Source organism: Equus przewalskii, chromosome 26, assembly GCF_037783145.1.
Source record: "Equus przewalskii isolate Varuska chromosome 26, EquPr2, whole genome shotgun sequence".
Lineage (NCBI taxonomy): Eukaryota > Metazoa > Chordata > Mammalia > Perissodactyla > Equidae > Equus > Equus przewalskii.
The window spans coordinates 39,017,653-39,033,412 of record NC_091856.1 but is presented as its reverse complement, the minus strand read 5'-3'; the positions used below and the strand labels follow the sequence as shown (position 1 = coordinate 39,033,412).

Genomic DNA, 15,760 nt, shown 5'->3' with positions numbered 1-15,760 from the left:
GGGTGCAGGGAGTAGGCGGGCTTGGTTCCCAGCTCTCAAACTTGTCAGTTTCTTGTATGAACTTGACTTTTAGTTTTTCATACTTATTTAAGCAACTATTTATATTAACTAAACGTTCTTTTTTTTTTTTTTTAAAGATTTTATTTTTTCCTTTTTCTCCCCAAAGCCCCCCAGTACATAGTTGTGTATTCTTCGTTGTGGGTTCTTCTAGTTGTGGCACGTGGGACGCTGCCTCAGAGTGGTCTGATGAGCAGTGCCATGTCCGCGCCCAGGATTCGAACTAACGAAACACTGGGCCGCCTGCTGCGGAGTGCGCGAACTTAACCACTTGGCCACGGGGCCAGCCCCTAACTAAACGTTCTTTTTAAAGCTACTTTATAACACCAAAAACAGTTTTATGTGAACACTTAAAAAGATCACCTCATCATGGCACCAGAAGTGCCTGCATTAGTCTCCTGTGCAGATAAGCAAAGGGAGCGTGTACATGTTCTGAGTTGCCTTAGTGGGTCACGAACGTGTATAGATTAATCACCCTTCCTCCTTGTGGCCTTAGTAAACTGAATAGCTTCCAAACCCTGGATACAGTAGCTCCAGGAACATAACTGGGTTTGTGACTCATCTGACTCCCACATCCTTGTCTCTGTGGAAGGAAAGGTACAGGCCACTGTTGAATCTGTCAAATCCTCAGCATCTGCTAATATGATACACGGGTGTCCAGACTCAGAACACACACTTCTATCCTTTGCCTTCTTGTTTTCTGATGATACAATGAAACATGCCAATATAGGTCAGATGTGTTATAAGAAATTATTCTATGCTAAAATGATCAATTCCCAGCTACTGGCCCATTTGTTTCAACAGAAAATTGTTGAATGCTTCTTCAGAGTTTGTGTTAGGATATTTGACTCAAGGGCCAATTAAATATTGAACAGAATACAAAAGATCTCAGGCACTATGCACTGAAACAGGCCAACACACAGAGGAAGGAAGCTGGATACTACAGGAATCCTAGTTTTGGCACTGTGTGGCCTCTTTAGGTTTGCCCCAAGAGGGCGGTTTCGTTCACCTGAGTCCCCGAAAAACAGTTGCTTTGGAACCCATAAAGAATGTGCCCATGGGTTGTTCCTTTGGGTGAAGAATTCGGGATGAATTAACCAGTGTTGACATGCGGCGCGATCTGCTTAGTAACTTCTCTCCTACAAGCTAAGGGATGTCTTCTCGCCCGTGGCCTTCTCCCCAGAACCTTTTGGCGTGGAAGACGACTGTTCATCTCTTAGGGAATGGTCTGACTAGAAGAACTTCGCCCAGGTCCCTACATTTCACCTGTTAGGTTGCATGCTTGCTTTTCAATGACCAGATGCCAAAATACACGCTGGATGGTAGCCGAGGTCTTTAATAGAATCGAACCAGGGGGAGGCCTCCCGACCCGCCCAACCTGGGACTGGCGGCCAGGGAGGACGGCGGGGCGCAGTCCGGGGAGGGCGCCGGGGAGGACGGCGCGGCGCAGTCCGGGGAGGGCGCCGGGGAGGACGGCGCGGCGCAGTCCGGGGAGGGCGCCCGGGAGGACGGCGGGGCGCAGTCCCGGGAGGACGCCGGGGAGGACGGCGGGGTGCAGCCGCGCGCAGTCCGTCGCTCGGCCCCGCGCCGCCCCCGCTCCTAGCGCGGGAAGTTCTTGGGGTACAGCTGGAAGAGCTTGCCCTCCTGGGTGGGCTCGAAGCCGTACTTGTCCAGGCGCTCGGGGTCGAAGGTGCCGTCCCGGAAGTCCCTCTCGATGGCCGGAGCCGCCACGTCCCGGAAGAGCTGCTCGGCCGTCAGGGGCGCGTCCGCGCCGGCGGGGGCGCGGTAGTTCACGTAGGGTTTGAGCCGGAAGCCGGCCAGCTCGGGCACCACCAGCTCCGGGACCATCTCCCGCACCTGCACGAACTTCCCGTCGCGGCCGTGGACGCCGGTGCCCTTGGCGCCGCGGCCCTTGCAGAAGGTGCGCGGGCCCCGCTTGCTGGTCCACCTGCTCATCCGGTCGGCGCCCCGCACCAGGCCGCGGGCCGCCCCGCTCAGGAGGCCCATGCTGGCGCTGCCCGACACGAGCTCTCCCAGCACGCGGCCGCAGCGACCGTCCGCAGCCTCCGGAAACTCGCACGCACCGGTCCCCGGCGCTGCACTTCCGGCGCCCACGACGACTTCCGGCGCCCAGCGTCCGGCCGCAGCGAGGGCAGCTCCGATTGGCTACGCCGAGTCCAATGCGCAGCCGGGGCGACGGCGAGCGCTGACGCCGGGGCGGGGCGTCGAGGGCGGGGCAGAGCGGCGCGCGCGGGCGTCGGGAGCGCGGGCGCCGGCAGCGGTGAAAGTGCGGGTGTTGCTGGGCGGTCCAGGTGAGTGGCCGCCGAACGTCCTGAGGTGGCAAGGCCGGGGTTCCCCCAGCCCGGCCGGACGCGCGCTGCCCACAGGCTCGCCCGGCCCTGCGATGCGCGGTGAGCCGCCTGTGGCAGCCGGACCCTGTGGGAGCGCCCTCTCGGACCCCGGACGTCAACAGCTGCCCCCAACCCCACGCCCCCTAGCGCCCACAGCCCCCCAAGCCTACGGCCCGGCCCCCCAGCCCCACGGCCCCCCAAACCCCATGCCAACCCCACGCCCCCCTCATTCGCTGCCCCCGCCCGGCCGTCCCAGCCCCCAGTTCTCCGGCACTGCTGTCCCAGGTGGAGAAGCGAAGGCTCCGTCCCACCGCAGGCCTGGGGCCAGGGAGAGGGGCCTGGCCGGGGTACTAGGGGAGCGGAGCTGGGGTCACGGGGCTGCTGCCCTTTAGGAGACCCATCTGAGAGAGAAGTGTTTTCCACGCGGGACGGGGAGGACACGGACCCCGCCCCTGCTTGCTGCGCCCTCCCTTCTGTGGGTGGGAGTTTGGAAGAGAGGGATCCTCCGTTGCTGCCACTTTTCTAGGGGGCCTGGGAGCCACAGGGTGAAGGCCCCAGACCTGGCTCCTCCCCACCGGACAGGCCGGGGAGCAGGGCCGGTCCCCAAGGTCATCATTCTGGACCCAGCACAGCACCTTGAGGCCTGCTCCACGCTGCAGGGGCAATCCCGGGCACAGGCCGCTGTGCCCGGCCCAGGTGCCCACGCCCGCCCTTGCCCGGCTGGCTGGGCGAGGAGCCCGGACTTGGCTGCGGTTCTAGGTGTCCCGGTGGCCCCATAAGGGCTGTTTACAGGGAGGGCAGCGGCTCCAGTGCTCGCGACCAGACGGCCTCTCTCCGTGGGGGCATGGTGTCTCACCAGGGTCTTCCTCGCAGTGAGAACTAACTTCAGTGGAGAGGACCCTGGTGGAAAAGGCTAAGAGCGGGGCTCTGCCACCCGAGCGCAGGCCTGTGCGTTTGAACCAGTCTCTCCTTTTCACGTTGGCTGTTTGTGTGATTCCCAGCCATGGAGCAAGAGGACACCAGCCCAGAGGTATGGAACCCGAGGATTCCAAGGATGCATCAGAGCCTTAGAATGCCCCGTCGGGGCATTTCTCGACCAGTAGAAAGGGGCTTAGCTCTGCTCTGCCGCCCGCTCCTTCCAGCCGCGTATGGGTGTGGCCCCTCGGCCCCTCTGCCCTTGTCAGTGCTGGCCCTGCCTCTTCTCCCCGCAGGTCACAACTGTCCAGCTTCTGCTTCCCCTGAGGACTTTGCCTGCCTGTTTTAGGGTCTTTTTCTCAGTGGACTGTCTGTAGCACATTACAAAAGGTTTTACTTCTAAACCAAAAAATTTAGATGCATTAGAACAACGGCAAAAAGCTAGAAGAGTCTGAGATGCCTACCTGTAGGAGACGGTGTAAATAAGTTAGGGGACACCGTGGGACCCTTTCCTTGAGTGGCCCTGGCTGTCCTCCAAGTGGTGATTGAGCTCTGAGGAACACACTTAAGTGAAGGGTGTGGTCGTGGGTGCTCTTCTGCTGCCTGGCTGATAAGTTCTTGAGAGCTGAGCGCACGGGCCAGGAGGGGCTGGGTACCTCAGCTCTGAGGTCCCGCTGAGCCCCCACTCTTCCATTTGCCTCCGAACCAAGTTTAAAAGGTTGAGTTTTCTGGACCATTTCCTTATTCTGTCTTGATCCAACATTCTGCTTTTGAGGTGCTTTCTTAGCACCCTTCGATTTCGTTGGGTTTTCTGGCATTGATGCTGTGTCTGGTCCTGGCTCTCTGAGGGATTGGGCAAGCTGCTTTAATCCTTGGCACTTATGTAGAAACTTGAAAGAATTAGCGAGTACCTCTCACTCCCACCCCATCCTGTTCCTGGCTGCTTGGGAGGAGGTACCAGGAAGAATGGAGACTGGCTACTTGTTTGGCTGGTTTCTCTCTTGTTTTCATGTTCATCTTGGGGAATGAGCCAGCATCCTCCGTATGGGTGGCACCAGCCGTCTACCCACTCACTGTCCTGCGCTCACTGTTCTCTCTTTCCTCCCTCCCTTGGGTCTGGACTTCTGGAGCCCTTGTGAACTCCTTCCTGGGGAGGTGGTAGGGGAGCAGGCACACGGAGCCCTTCTCTGCTGTGAGCTGGTATCAATCAGAATCCAGATGGCACCTTGGGGTTTCTCAGCTCTGCTAGTGTGTGGGATTCCCTGTGCCCTGGGACCAGCAGCACGTCGTCCTGTTGGTGATCAGAGGGCACTGAGAAATGGCTTTTGCACCCTGTGTAGCCAACTGGGTTCACTCCTCTACACTTGCATCTTGAGGAACTGGAAAGGCAAGGATTAGGGATTCAGATGCATTAATGATGCCTGGAGCATTTGTCGACACAGCACAGCTGCTGGCCCTGCCCAGCTGCTCCATGGGTGCCTGTGGGAGACAGGTTGCTCTCTATGGCTTCTGAGCAGATGGACCCAGAGGACCTCAGCAAACCGGAAGATGGCTGCTGACTTCCTCCCTGACCCACAGCTCTGCTCTTGCTGCCCTGGGAAGCCAGAGCCATGCCCGTCCTGACCCTGCCTGACTGCGGTGTTTTTCTCCAGGCTGGCTTCTGTCTGGGCGCCACCCTGCGATCCTGGGTGCTGCAGCTGATGGAGCAGCCTTCACAGGCCGCCATGGTAACCACCTCATGCTCCTGGGAAACGGGCAGGTCCCAGGTTCTGCGGCCTGTTTCACCCCTGGCTGCCCCGGCCCTTTTGTGCCCAGCCTGTGGTCAGGGCTGGGAGGGGCTCCACAGTGGCCTTGCTAACAGGTGCTCTGTCTATGACCTTGCCCAGCTGATGGGGATTGCGATTGGAGCGCTCCTGGCCCTGGCCCTCGTTGGCGTCACCGTCTTTTTCATGTACAGAAAGTTTAGTCAGTTCGGTGAGTATCTTGCTTCCGCCTCCAGCTTACAGGCTCGGAGGGTGGGGAGGTCTGGATGGCCTGCCATGTGTTCTGAGCTCCCTGGAGCAGCCCTCAAGCCCGTAGTGGCTTTTGTTGGAAACTGCTGGCTTCTCCAGGCAGAGGCTAAGCACGTTGGATCCACGGAATTTGAGTCTATTTGGCACTTTCTCAGCTCTCGTTTCCGAGCTTGGCTGCAATGAGAACAGATGCGATTCCTTCTTCCTAGGAGCTTATCCATCACAGCCTGGGACAAGAGGCTGCATGCCTTTCTTACGTGCTGTGTGATGTCACGGGGCAGGATGAGTTCATTGCGCACACCACCCACCATCCGGGTGGCCCTCCGAGAACCCTCATGCCTCGAGGTGGCCAGCCCTGGCTCAGGTGGTCCTTTTGCTCCCCTTGCAGGACAGGTGCAGCCCACTCCTCAGTACAGGTTCCGGAAGAGAGACAAAGTGATGTTTTACGGCCGAAAGATCATGAGAAAGGTAACTTGTGCTGCAGGCCCTGGGTGGCACGGCTCCCTTCCTGCAGGCTGCTGTGGAATGGGGCTCCTGGCAGTCCATGGCCAGAGGCCTTGACTCCACCTAGCCCAGGGAGCAGCTCCTGCCTGGGGGCCCTGGGGCCGGGGAAGGTCTGGGGCGGGGTGCAGCTGTGTTGAAGACTGCTTTGGCAAGTGTGGAGAGATGGAGGCCTTGTTGGCCCCGTGAGGTGGATGTTTGTCTTAACTGGAAAAGAGGACAAGAGGCCACTTCAAGAAACCTGGGGCACATGGGCACAGAGGGTCCCAGCTCTGGTGCTGAGATTGGTGGTCCTGCCGGGATTTGGGGCCAGGTCCCCATGAGGGAAGCTGTGAGGCTCCCTTTCCGTGTCAAGCACTCATCTCGGAGATGAGCAGCCTGTCCAGCCCTTCCTGGTTACCCCCAGCCCCCTGCCACTCAGAGGTCAGGAAGGGCTTAACAGACCACCCAGAGGTTTACTGGGCCTAAAATATAGGCTTAAGATACTTGCAGACATTTTAAAATAATCTCTATTTGTTACTTGTCTCTGGCTACATGATTGGTTCGTGTTCATTGTAGAAAATTTGCAATATCAGATGACAGGGTATGTGAGTGTCCTTGCAGTGTCAGGCGTTGTGGAAGGGAGGATGAATTGGACCTGCTGATGAGCTGTGGTGCCAGGTAGAGCCTGAACACAGCTGCAGCCTGCTCTGTCTGGTAGGGGCCAGGCTCTGGTGTGTGGGGACAGCGTGCAGGTCTGCCTTGCAGCCTCCTGCAGGGCCACACAGAGTGACCCACAGGTCTTGAAGGCACCCGTGAGTGGTTGGGTGGGAGGTCGTCCGCCAGTGGTCCCTCTGAGGACTGTGCAGTGGCAAACTGAACCTGGGCTGAGGAGGACAGGAACCTGGTCCCAGGGTGCTGCAACACCTGGCAGGGAAGGAGAGTCTTGGTGACCACACACCCACAACCCCAGCTGACACTGTGGAGCAGACACAGCTCGGGGAGCTGAGGGACAGTGCGGGGCAGTGGCTGCCGACAAGGGCCTGCCTGTATACAGGGTGGGAACCAGGCCCTCTGCGCTCCTCACCACCACTGTTCGGGGCAGTTGAATTAGCGTTGACTGTGGGGAAGAGGCAAAGAGCTTCAAGACCTGGGACGGTTGTGCAGGGACCTGGGCTGGAGGGGAAAGAGGTAGCCAGGCCGGCAGGGGCACAGAGGGCAGACTTTTAAAGGACTGTGGGAAGGGGTTGCCATGACAGAAGAGAGGCAGAGCAGAGTCAGCCTTGCAGGCAGAGGGGACACAGCCCTGAGGACACAGCTCTGAGAGCACTGGCTGCTTGGGGACATGGTCACATGGTGCGTCTTTGTCAACAGCACCAAGGGTGGTTCTCCGTTTCCTGGGCAGCTAGGTGATAGGACTGTGGGCGGTCCACAGGGCAAGTCCTGAGGGCTGGGACTTACCCCTGAAGTTGAAAACTGGATCCAGCCAGTTGCCACATCCTGACTTGGCGTCTCCCTTTCGCTCTGCAGGTAACCACGCTCCCCAACACACTTGTGGGGAACACAGCCGCACCCCGGCAGCGGGTGAGGAAGAGGACCAAGGTGCTGTCTTTGGCCAAGAGGTACTGGAGGCGCCCTTCAGACCCCATTGCATCCTAGTTGCCTTCCCTGGTGGGCGTTGCTGAGTCTCCTGGATGTCGCCACTGCCTGTGGCTGCCCCACCTTGGGGTTTGTGGCTTCGTGCTGTCTGCTTTGACCTCTGGGCTTCTGCTCCAGGTGTGTGGATCTCTGCTTTTGTAGGATTCTGCGTTTCAAGAAGGAATACCCTACCCTCCAGCCAAAGGAGCCCCCACCCTCCCTGCTGGAGGCTGACCTCACAGAATTTGACGTGAAGAATTCTCACCTGCCGTCGGAAGTGTTGTACATGCTGAAAAATGTTCGGTAAGAGAAGCCAGGCACGGGAGGCCTGCTTGCTGGCGACTGGCTGCAGCCTGGCATCAGAGGTGTGCACTTGCTGTGGCTGCTGGTGGCTGCAAAGCTGCTCTCCTTGTGCTGCCTCTGCCCCTGGCAGGCAGCAGAGCCTCCTTGCTGGCTCTTTCCTGTTGTGTTTGTTTGCTTGCCGGTGTTTTCACCTTCAGGAGGAGACTCAGAACAGGTGTGGGAAGTGTGTGGCTGGACCATCTGGGTTCCCTGCCATCTCTCCCTGGAAACCCCGTTCCTCTTTCTCACCCCGTTTCCCCATCCAGGGAGGGCTCTTCTCCACCTGCCGTTGGTTATGCATCGGGTTCAAATTCAATCACGGATTGAGAGTTCTTTGAGCCGATGGGAAAACAGCTTATGAGAATTCCTGAAGTTTGAGCTGCTGTCCTAAGAGGGATTCCAGGCTGCTGGTGCTGCGGGGTCTGCAGCCCTGTGAAAGCTAGCTCTGTGCATTTGGCGGTGGCCTGTATCCCCGTCAGCCTCTTTCAAAGGCTGTTCTTCCTGGAAGGCTCCCATGTGTGTGCTCTGGTTCCTGCAGGGTCCTGGGCCACTTTGAGAAGCCACTGTTCCTGGAACTTTGCAAACACATGGTCTTTGTGCAGCTGCTCGAAGGGGAGCATGTCTTCCGGCCGGGGGAGCCAGACACCAGCATCTATGTGGTGCAGGATGGGCGGCTGGAAGTCTGCATCCAGGACACAGTAAGAGCGCTTGTCACACATGCAGGAGGTTAGGGGCACAGAGTGAGGTGGAGGGTGTGGTCTGTTGTGTTTTTACTTAGAGGTTGCCACCTTAAAACTTTTTAAAGTTTTCCACTGAAAAAGTGCAAATTAAAAAATTTTAGTTCTTTAGGGAAGAAGGCATACTTTGATTGCAACATCAGAACACAGCTGCTTTTTTGATGTTGGCGTGTTACCTTTCATACACATGCCTGTCGTTTAGTGGTTTCAGTGGCATTTAGTGGTTTAGTTTCTGTGTTTCACTCCATATATCCTAAGCATTTTGAAATGTTTCTCCCACTTCCTCAGAACACCCTTCAGTGATTGGGTATTGATCTGCCATGATCAATTGCACCCTTGCCTTATTTCCAGGTTTAAGATTATAAATAATTTTAACTCCAAGAAAATAATTAAGGTATTAATTCAGCTGAAGCTAAATACTTGCTTGCTGCCTCTGTTAAATCACAATTGCCCTTGAATCACAATTGCCAGGGGATGACCTCCAGGCCAAACATACTGAGATCTTTTTTTTTTTTTTTTTTTTTTTGGTGAGGAAGATTGGCTCTGAGCTAATCATCTGTTGCCAATCTTCTTTTTTTTTTTTTTGCTTGAGGAAGACTAGCCCTGAGCTAACATCTGTGCCAATCTTCCTCTATCTTCTATGTGGGTCAATGCCACAGCATAGCTTGATAAGTGGTGTGGGTCTGGGCCCAGGATTCGAACCTGTGAACCCAGGCCTCTGAATTGGACTGCACCGGACTTAACCACAGGGTCGGCCCTAGCACTGAGATCTTGTTGCTTTTCAGGAGGGGCATATGGATTCATTTGCCCAGAGATGTGTGACCCAGGCTTCCCACCACTTGTTATTGTTTAAAGCAGACACTAGTGAACCCCAGACTGTATGAGGTTCCCCCCAGCCTTACGGAAGTTCCCACCTGCCAGAGCCCTGGGGTTGGGCCCTGACCCAGGACAGCTCCTGCATGTCCTTTGGGTTTCTAGACCCCAGTGTTTCAGGGTAGAACCCTCACCTGTGTGGCTTTAGCTCTGACTGGACTTGATGGGATCATTAGGAAGGAAATGGCCTTCATCCAGTTGCCTACAGTCAGTGCCGTCAGCGTCCTGGGCTGTGGTCATCTAGCTGGTGGGCCTTCCTCAGAAGTGCTGGAGCCTTTGAGCCGGATAGAAGGGCTCATGGAGTGTTAGCAGAGCTGGTCCAAGCAAGTTCCAAGGCTTTTCCTGGGCCTCGCTGAGATGAAGCTCCTGTGTTAAATCACCAGTACTGCATGGTTTTCTTTCTCTTTCTCTAGTGGGAAAATGTATCAAAATGCTACCGTTTATACTGAAAATGGCTAAAGTTGGCTCTCACAGCTCTTCTAGTTAGGCCAGCAAACTCACTTAGGTTTTGTGAAATTCAGTCTGAATTCTCCCAGTGAGGACATGCCGTGGGGCTGAAAGGCTGTGCTCAGGCTGGGCTGGGTTCTTCATTCTTCTTATTCCTTCTCATTTTTCTGTCCTCTGCTTCGGAGCTTATCACATCTCTAGTTCCCGCAAGTTGCCTGGGGTGCAGCCTCTGCCCCTCGAGACAGGCGGCGGTGGTGGCTGGCTTGCCCAGCTGGCCTGGGCTGGGCCAAGCCTCCCGTGAATGGACCACTCTGCTCTGCTTCCCACACACAGGACGGCACGGAGGTGGCGGTCAAAGAGGTTCTGGCTGGCGACAGCGTGCACAGTCTCCTCAGCATCCTGGATGTCATCACTGTGAGTCCCCTCGGGTGCCCAGCTTCACCTGGACTGCCAGCAGGTCCCTCAGCACCAAGGCCAGTTATCCACAGTGAGGGCCTGGTCTGGCATGGGAGGGACCCCCAGGAGGTCAGGGGTGCGTGTCGGAGCACCTTTGTCCCTGTGTTTAAGAAGAGCTGGGCGTTTCCGTACAGTTTTGACTGTCTCTTAAGTGATTATTTTTTGGACTGAGTGACACGTGCACGTGGTCCAAGATTGAAGAGGCACAAAATGTTGTGTAGAGAAAATGCTTCCTCCTCCTTCAGGCCCTGGGGCCCCTTCCCAGGAGGGACCGTCTCTGGATCTCCTGGGCTAACGTGTGTCTCTCTGTTGCCCCCAGTCTTTTGTTGTTCATTGTTGCAGTGAATGGTCTTGTGTGGACATCGTTTCATATGTTAGAAAACCAATCTTAGGACAAATCCTTAGGAGAGACTTGCTGGAACCAAGGGGATGCACCCCCACAGAGGCCAAACACCAGTCACGTGTGGGGGTGCCCGTTCCTCACCCCCACCAACTAGTGAGCTGTCTAATATTTGATCTTCACTAGTCCAGTCAATTGAAAAATAGCATCTCCCCTTGTGAGGTTTAAACTTTTTGTTATGGAACATCTCAAACCTCTTCAGAAGTAGAGAGAACAGTAACATCGATTTGTGTGCCCATCGCCAGTGGCAAAAGTCTCAGCTCAGCCCCTCCTTCCCCCACTAACCAGAATTTAATGTTCATTTAATTTTCTTCTGAGTAAAGTCGACAGACAAGAAAACAAGCCTTCAGCCTATATTAGCTGAACTTTGATAAATGCATACACTTGTGTAACTCAAACGATATATTTGATTTTAATCTTATCCATTGAAGCTATCCCTTTTGTTTTAATTTTTGCTGTATATTGAGGCAACTTGTCCTCAGTTTCTCCAGACATTGCACGGAGGGGTCTCCAGAGCACTCAGGCAGAACCTTAGGGGTGCACCCACGCAAGGCCCAGAGTCCTGATCCTTGTGTGACACAATGGTGGAGCCCTTGGCAGGTGTCTTCTGATCCAGCCCTTACTTTTTGTGCTCCACACAGAGACTTTAGGGGTGTTTCTGGTACTCACCATGTACTCATCAGACTGGCACAGACCTGCTTTGCGCTGTTTTGAGGCCTGGGGTGGAGGCGTGGACAGGACTCCGGCATCTTGCTGTGCCCCTGGGACCTGGCGTGTCTTCACAAGACGCCTGGCCAGGCTGAGAGGAGCACCACCTCCTCTGAGCAAGGCTGGCACATGGCCTGGAGGCAGCCTCTGCCTGGAGCGTTGTGCTGGGAGAAGGTACGGGGAAGTGCAGTTCAGGCCAGAGCAGGGTCTGGGCCGTGGCTCTGGCTGGTGTGCGTCTGGATTTGGAAGGCACTGGTGGGCTTGAAAAGGCCAGAGGTCGAGATGGGCTGTCAGTGCACGTGGAGAGGGATTAGGGAGTTGGCGGCTCTGCACCCCTCTCCACCTCAGCTGGGTTTAAGCAAAAAATAGCTTTGACACAAATGGGCTGGAGGCCTTCTCTGTTCTGCTTGTTTTTGGCTGATCCAGATCTCATTGTGTCTTTTGGGTTGAATTCCATTTCTTGCAGAGTTGTGTGCTGTGAGCAAGGCCAGGGTTCCCGCTGTCCCCCAGCCGGCTGCAGGTGTCTTGTCCTGGTGTTAGTGGTCAGCCCTGCCCCTCCTCCCTGCCAGCAGGACTCTGTCTCCCCTGAGTAGGTGGGAAAAGAGAATGGGTGACACTGGAGAGAAAATGAGTCTGTATTGTAACTAATTGATCATTTGGAAGGCTGTCACTTTTGCCTCACCAAACATTTTTGTCATTTTAAAAGAATTTTAATTCTTATTCAAATAACGTGGACAAATTCTAAAAACATATTTGATGTTTTATGCACCGCAGCTGTCTGTTCCACTGCACCTTCCCTGGAAAAGCCGCTCCCAGCTCTTTCTGGCTTCTCTGTGCAAACTGCTGCTCTTGCTGTTCCCTAATTCTTCCGTTTGAGACCCCTGTCGACTTCCTGCCCTGGAAAACGAAGGCAGTTCTTCTCTTCGTTGCCCTGCTCGCCTGCCTGCTCCTCCCAGCCCGTGAAGCCGCACCCCCGCAGTCTTCTTCTGCCCCTCACACCGAGCCTGTGAGGCCTGCAGGAAGTTTGTCTTTCTTCGAACTTTGCTCTCCCCGAGTTAACAGTCGCCTCCTTCTTGGTTGCTTGGTTCTCTGCGCTCTTCCTGCACTGACACCCTGACCCAGCGCTCGTCTGAGCCCCCATCCTGCAGTCCTGTCTGACCTCCACGCCCGGGGCCACTCCCCTCAGCTCCTTGCCCCTCACCTTGGGGTCCTTCCTTTCCTCTAGTTTTGGGGGGCAAATCCTCCATCAGCTTCCTGAGAGGGTGCAGGAGAGAGAGTGTTAAACCCTACAAATCTAGAACTGTTTTCTTCTACACTACCATTGTCTTTTGGTGGTGCTTTCCAAGAGAACTCCTCAACTCTGTTTTCCAAACCTTCCATTGAATTTTGAATTTCTGTCTCCATGTTTTTTATTTCAAGAGCTCGTTTTTTTCCCTCTGAATGTTTTTCTTTTTTTAAATAACATCTTGTTCTTTTGTCATGGATGAAGTAAAATGAGTTTTTCTTTTGCTCCCCATGTCAGCTCTGGCTCTCATGAACTTTTCTTCTCTGTTTATTTTGGCTTCCGTCTTTCAGATTGGGGCTTTTCTTGTTCCCAAAAGTCCACTTACTTGAGAGTGAAGTGCCCGTTGGACCTGGCTGCACAAGCAGCACAGCTGAGCGCAGACATGTCATGGTACCAGAACATGGGGCCAGAGAGGCCAGACACAGAGCGCGCGCTTACATGAGGCTTGGCATGAGTGAGTCTAACATGTGATGTAGAGCCAGGTGGTCACTATTTTAGGATCTGTGAGCCACGTGGTCTCTGTGCAGCTACTCGACTCAGCCGTCCTAGTGCCCATGAGCGTGCGTGGCTGTGTTCCAGCAAAGCTTTATCTACAAAAACAGGCGCTGGGTAGGATTTGGCCCTTGGGCTGTGGTTTGCCCTCTGTGACAGAGGCAGATTAGGGTTACATGTCAGGGCTAGGTTGATTTGGGCTTAGGGGAGGCGTACGGTAATGTGGGTTGCTAGAAATGTTCTATATCTTCATTTGAGTGGTGGTTATATGGGTTAATTATGAAAAGACAAATAGAGTGAGCTACTTGGAAGCTAGATGTGAGCCCACGTTTGCTCAGCGCCTGTCCCCTGGGGCTCCCTGCAGGAAGGCTGGCAGGGGGTCCACAGCTGAGAGTGTAGGTCTTTCTCTAGAGCAGAGTCCCAGAGGAGAACCCACCAATATCCTGCTGGGCTTGGAGTCAGGGAAGGCGTCTGGGGGTGCCCACATCCAAGTGGACACTGTCCTCTGGCCTGGGAGTGAGATGGCACTCCTCCCATGGCTGTGCCTGATGTCCTGGTGCTCACACCTGTCTGCTTCACTGTCTCCAGAAGAACACCGGTGGCCGGCTGCAGGGGAGGGGAGAGGATGTGGGCCAAGCAGCCTGCAAGGATCGGTTTTCACTGTCTTGGCTCTATACCCTGAAGAGAACGTTTCAGCTTTCACTGGACAGCCCGTCAGTTCCATTAGCTGCCCCTCTGTCGCTTACTCTGCATCAGCTTCCAGGATGTTGCTGACCTGTCTCCTCTGCTCTTAGCTTTTGTCTTCATCCTTGGAGGTTCGTGTCTTTCTAACAGAGCAGAGAGGAGCACATGTGCCCTGAGGGAATGGGGTTAGGCGTTTACCTTCAGACTGCCGTTTTTAATGGGTAGTAGGCTTTGTGATTATTTTTTTCCAGTTGAAGTAACAATATATTTTTTGACACTGAGGCAATTTTGATTCTTTTATTTACTTTTCTTTCCAGTTTTATTGAGAAATAATTGACGTATATCACTGTATACGTTTAAGCATGGTGGTTTGATTGACATGTATTGTGAATTGATAACAGGATGTCTGTGTCTAGTTAACATCCATCATCTCATATAGCTACAGTTAGAAGAAGAGGGATTTCTGCTTGTGATGGGAATCCTTAGGTCTGCTCTCAGCAACGTTCCTGTACTTCGTCCAGCAGTGTGGAGCTGCGGTCCCCATGTTGTGCATTACGTCTCCAGTGCTTATTTATCTTATAACTGGAAGTTTGTACTTTTGACCACTTTCCTCTAATTCCCCCTCCCCCTACTATTTTAATTTTTATAAATTTGTTATGAAATATTTCAGCTATACCAAAAGCACGCTATAGTAGGAAAACATATCAGCTGTCACCCAGCTTATGTAGCGATCACCCTGGCCAGCTGTCACTCAGGTTAGCTGTAAACCGTCAGTACCATGTAGTCACCCACCCACCCTCTGGTTTCAGCCCCTCCTTTCCTTGGGGGCAGCTGCTCCTCCAAGTTTTCTCTGGCCCCCTCGCACGTGTGGCATAATTGTGCAGAACTCTGTTCTGCAGCCTCCTTGGTTTGTGCAGGGTTCTTAGCATAAGAGCCCTCCGTGTGGATGGGGGTTGTTCTAGTCCAGTCTCTGTTCCACTATTGATCTCTCTGTTGCTGATTGACATTTAGGTTGTTACATTGTTTTCTGTTGCACCTTGTGCTGCTGAGAACATTTGTAAACACAGGCAAGTGTGAGGCTTTCTTGGGGGTCTGTACCTGGGCCTTGTTCATACCCGGAGTGACACAGCCTCTCCCTGTGGTTTTTATAGTTTCTTGATTTTAGGTAAGGGTGAGGGCACTTTTCTTCTGACAGGTCAATTTGAAAATATAATGCCCACAAGCCATTTTTGGCGATAGCTGCTAAGTTGTCATTCCTTCTCCTACCCTCCCTCCAAACATTAACACACTTTTCTCTGATTCTGGAATGGAGATGAGAACTCCTGTCTGATAGGGTTTGTGGAGACGTTCCTCCTTGGTTCTCCTAGGGTCTCCTAGCTGCTTGACTTGCTGGTGAATGGAGATGGACTGGCTTCACAGGGCCTGTAGAGACAGCCGGGAAGTGGGGTGAGGCCATGTCCAAGATACACCATCCACCCCTGTGAGCCAGAGGAAGAGGGTGTCCACTCTCCACAGAGCAACCAAGCAGTGCATAAATGGCGAGAGGCATGCCGGGAATCTGGAGCCGGCCTGGACACCTGGCAGGCAACTGCTCAGTATCATTCTGTGCTCATGTTTCTTGTGGTGTGGTTATGGGTCTCTTAGGGGCAACTTTCTCTTCATAAAGGATTTGAAAGAGCAGAAAGGAGTCCAAGCAGAAGAAATAGGACTGAGTTCTAGAGCTCACTTAGAATGTCCTGAGAACCAGATGCCCAGTGTTCCTGACACACAGGGTTGTGCAGCAGGAGGGGCCTCTGCCAGGTTTGCCTCAGGGTATAGCAGTGTCTGGAGATTGGTTTCACCTTGCTTAAATTCTCATTTGCATGGCCCAGCATCTGAAAGTC

At 54.3% G+C, this 15,760-nt stretch overlaps 2 protein-coding genes across 49 annotated transcripts in view; one reads left to right on the top strand and one right to left on the bottom strand.

Moving 5' to 3' along the window:
• Window positions 1-1,377: 1,377 nt before the first annotated feature.
• MRPL41 (mitochondrial ribosomal protein L41) lies at window positions 1,378-2,252 on the bottom strand. The gene has a single exon (XM_008525112.2). It carries the CDS (start codon window positions 2,062-2,064, stop codon window positions 1,657-1,659), a length of 408 nt encoding a protein of 135 aa, XP_008523334.2. The 5' UTR covers window positions 2,065-2,252; the 3' UTR covers window positions 1,378-1,656.
• The window catches only part of PNPLA7 (patatin like phospholipase domain containing 7), an 88,953-nt gene continuing 75,410 nt past the window's right edge, over window positions 2,218-15,760 (top strand). For 4 of the 48 annotated variants that reach the window (XM_070594765.1, XM_070594760.1, XM_070594743.1 and 1 more), the window contains exons 1-9: window positions 2,247-2,369; window positions 3,282-3,438; window positions 4,841-5,050; window positions 5,210-5,297; window positions 5,724-5,803; window positions 7,346-7,437; window positions 7,616-7,756; window positions 8,334-8,493; window positions 10,186-10,266. In XM_070594765.1, coding sequence (XP_070450866.1) covers window positions 4,934-5,050; window positions 5,210-5,297; window positions 5,724-5,803; window positions 7,346-7,437; window positions 7,616-7,756; window positions 8,334-8,493; window positions 10,186-10,266 — 759 coding nt within the window. In that variant the 5' untranslated portion in view covers window positions 2,247-2,369; window positions 3,282-3,438; window positions 4,841-4,933. Of the gene's footprint in view, window positions 2,469-3,267; window positions 3,439-4,840; window positions 5,051-5,209; window positions 5,298-5,723; window positions 5,804-7,345; window positions 7,438-7,615; window positions 7,757-8,333; window positions 8,494-10,185; window positions 10,267-11,433; window positions 11,591-15,760 lie in introns of those variants that run through there. The other 44 variants (XM_070594776.1, XM_070594772.1, XM_070594751.1 and 41 more) reach the window with 22 other exon arrangements.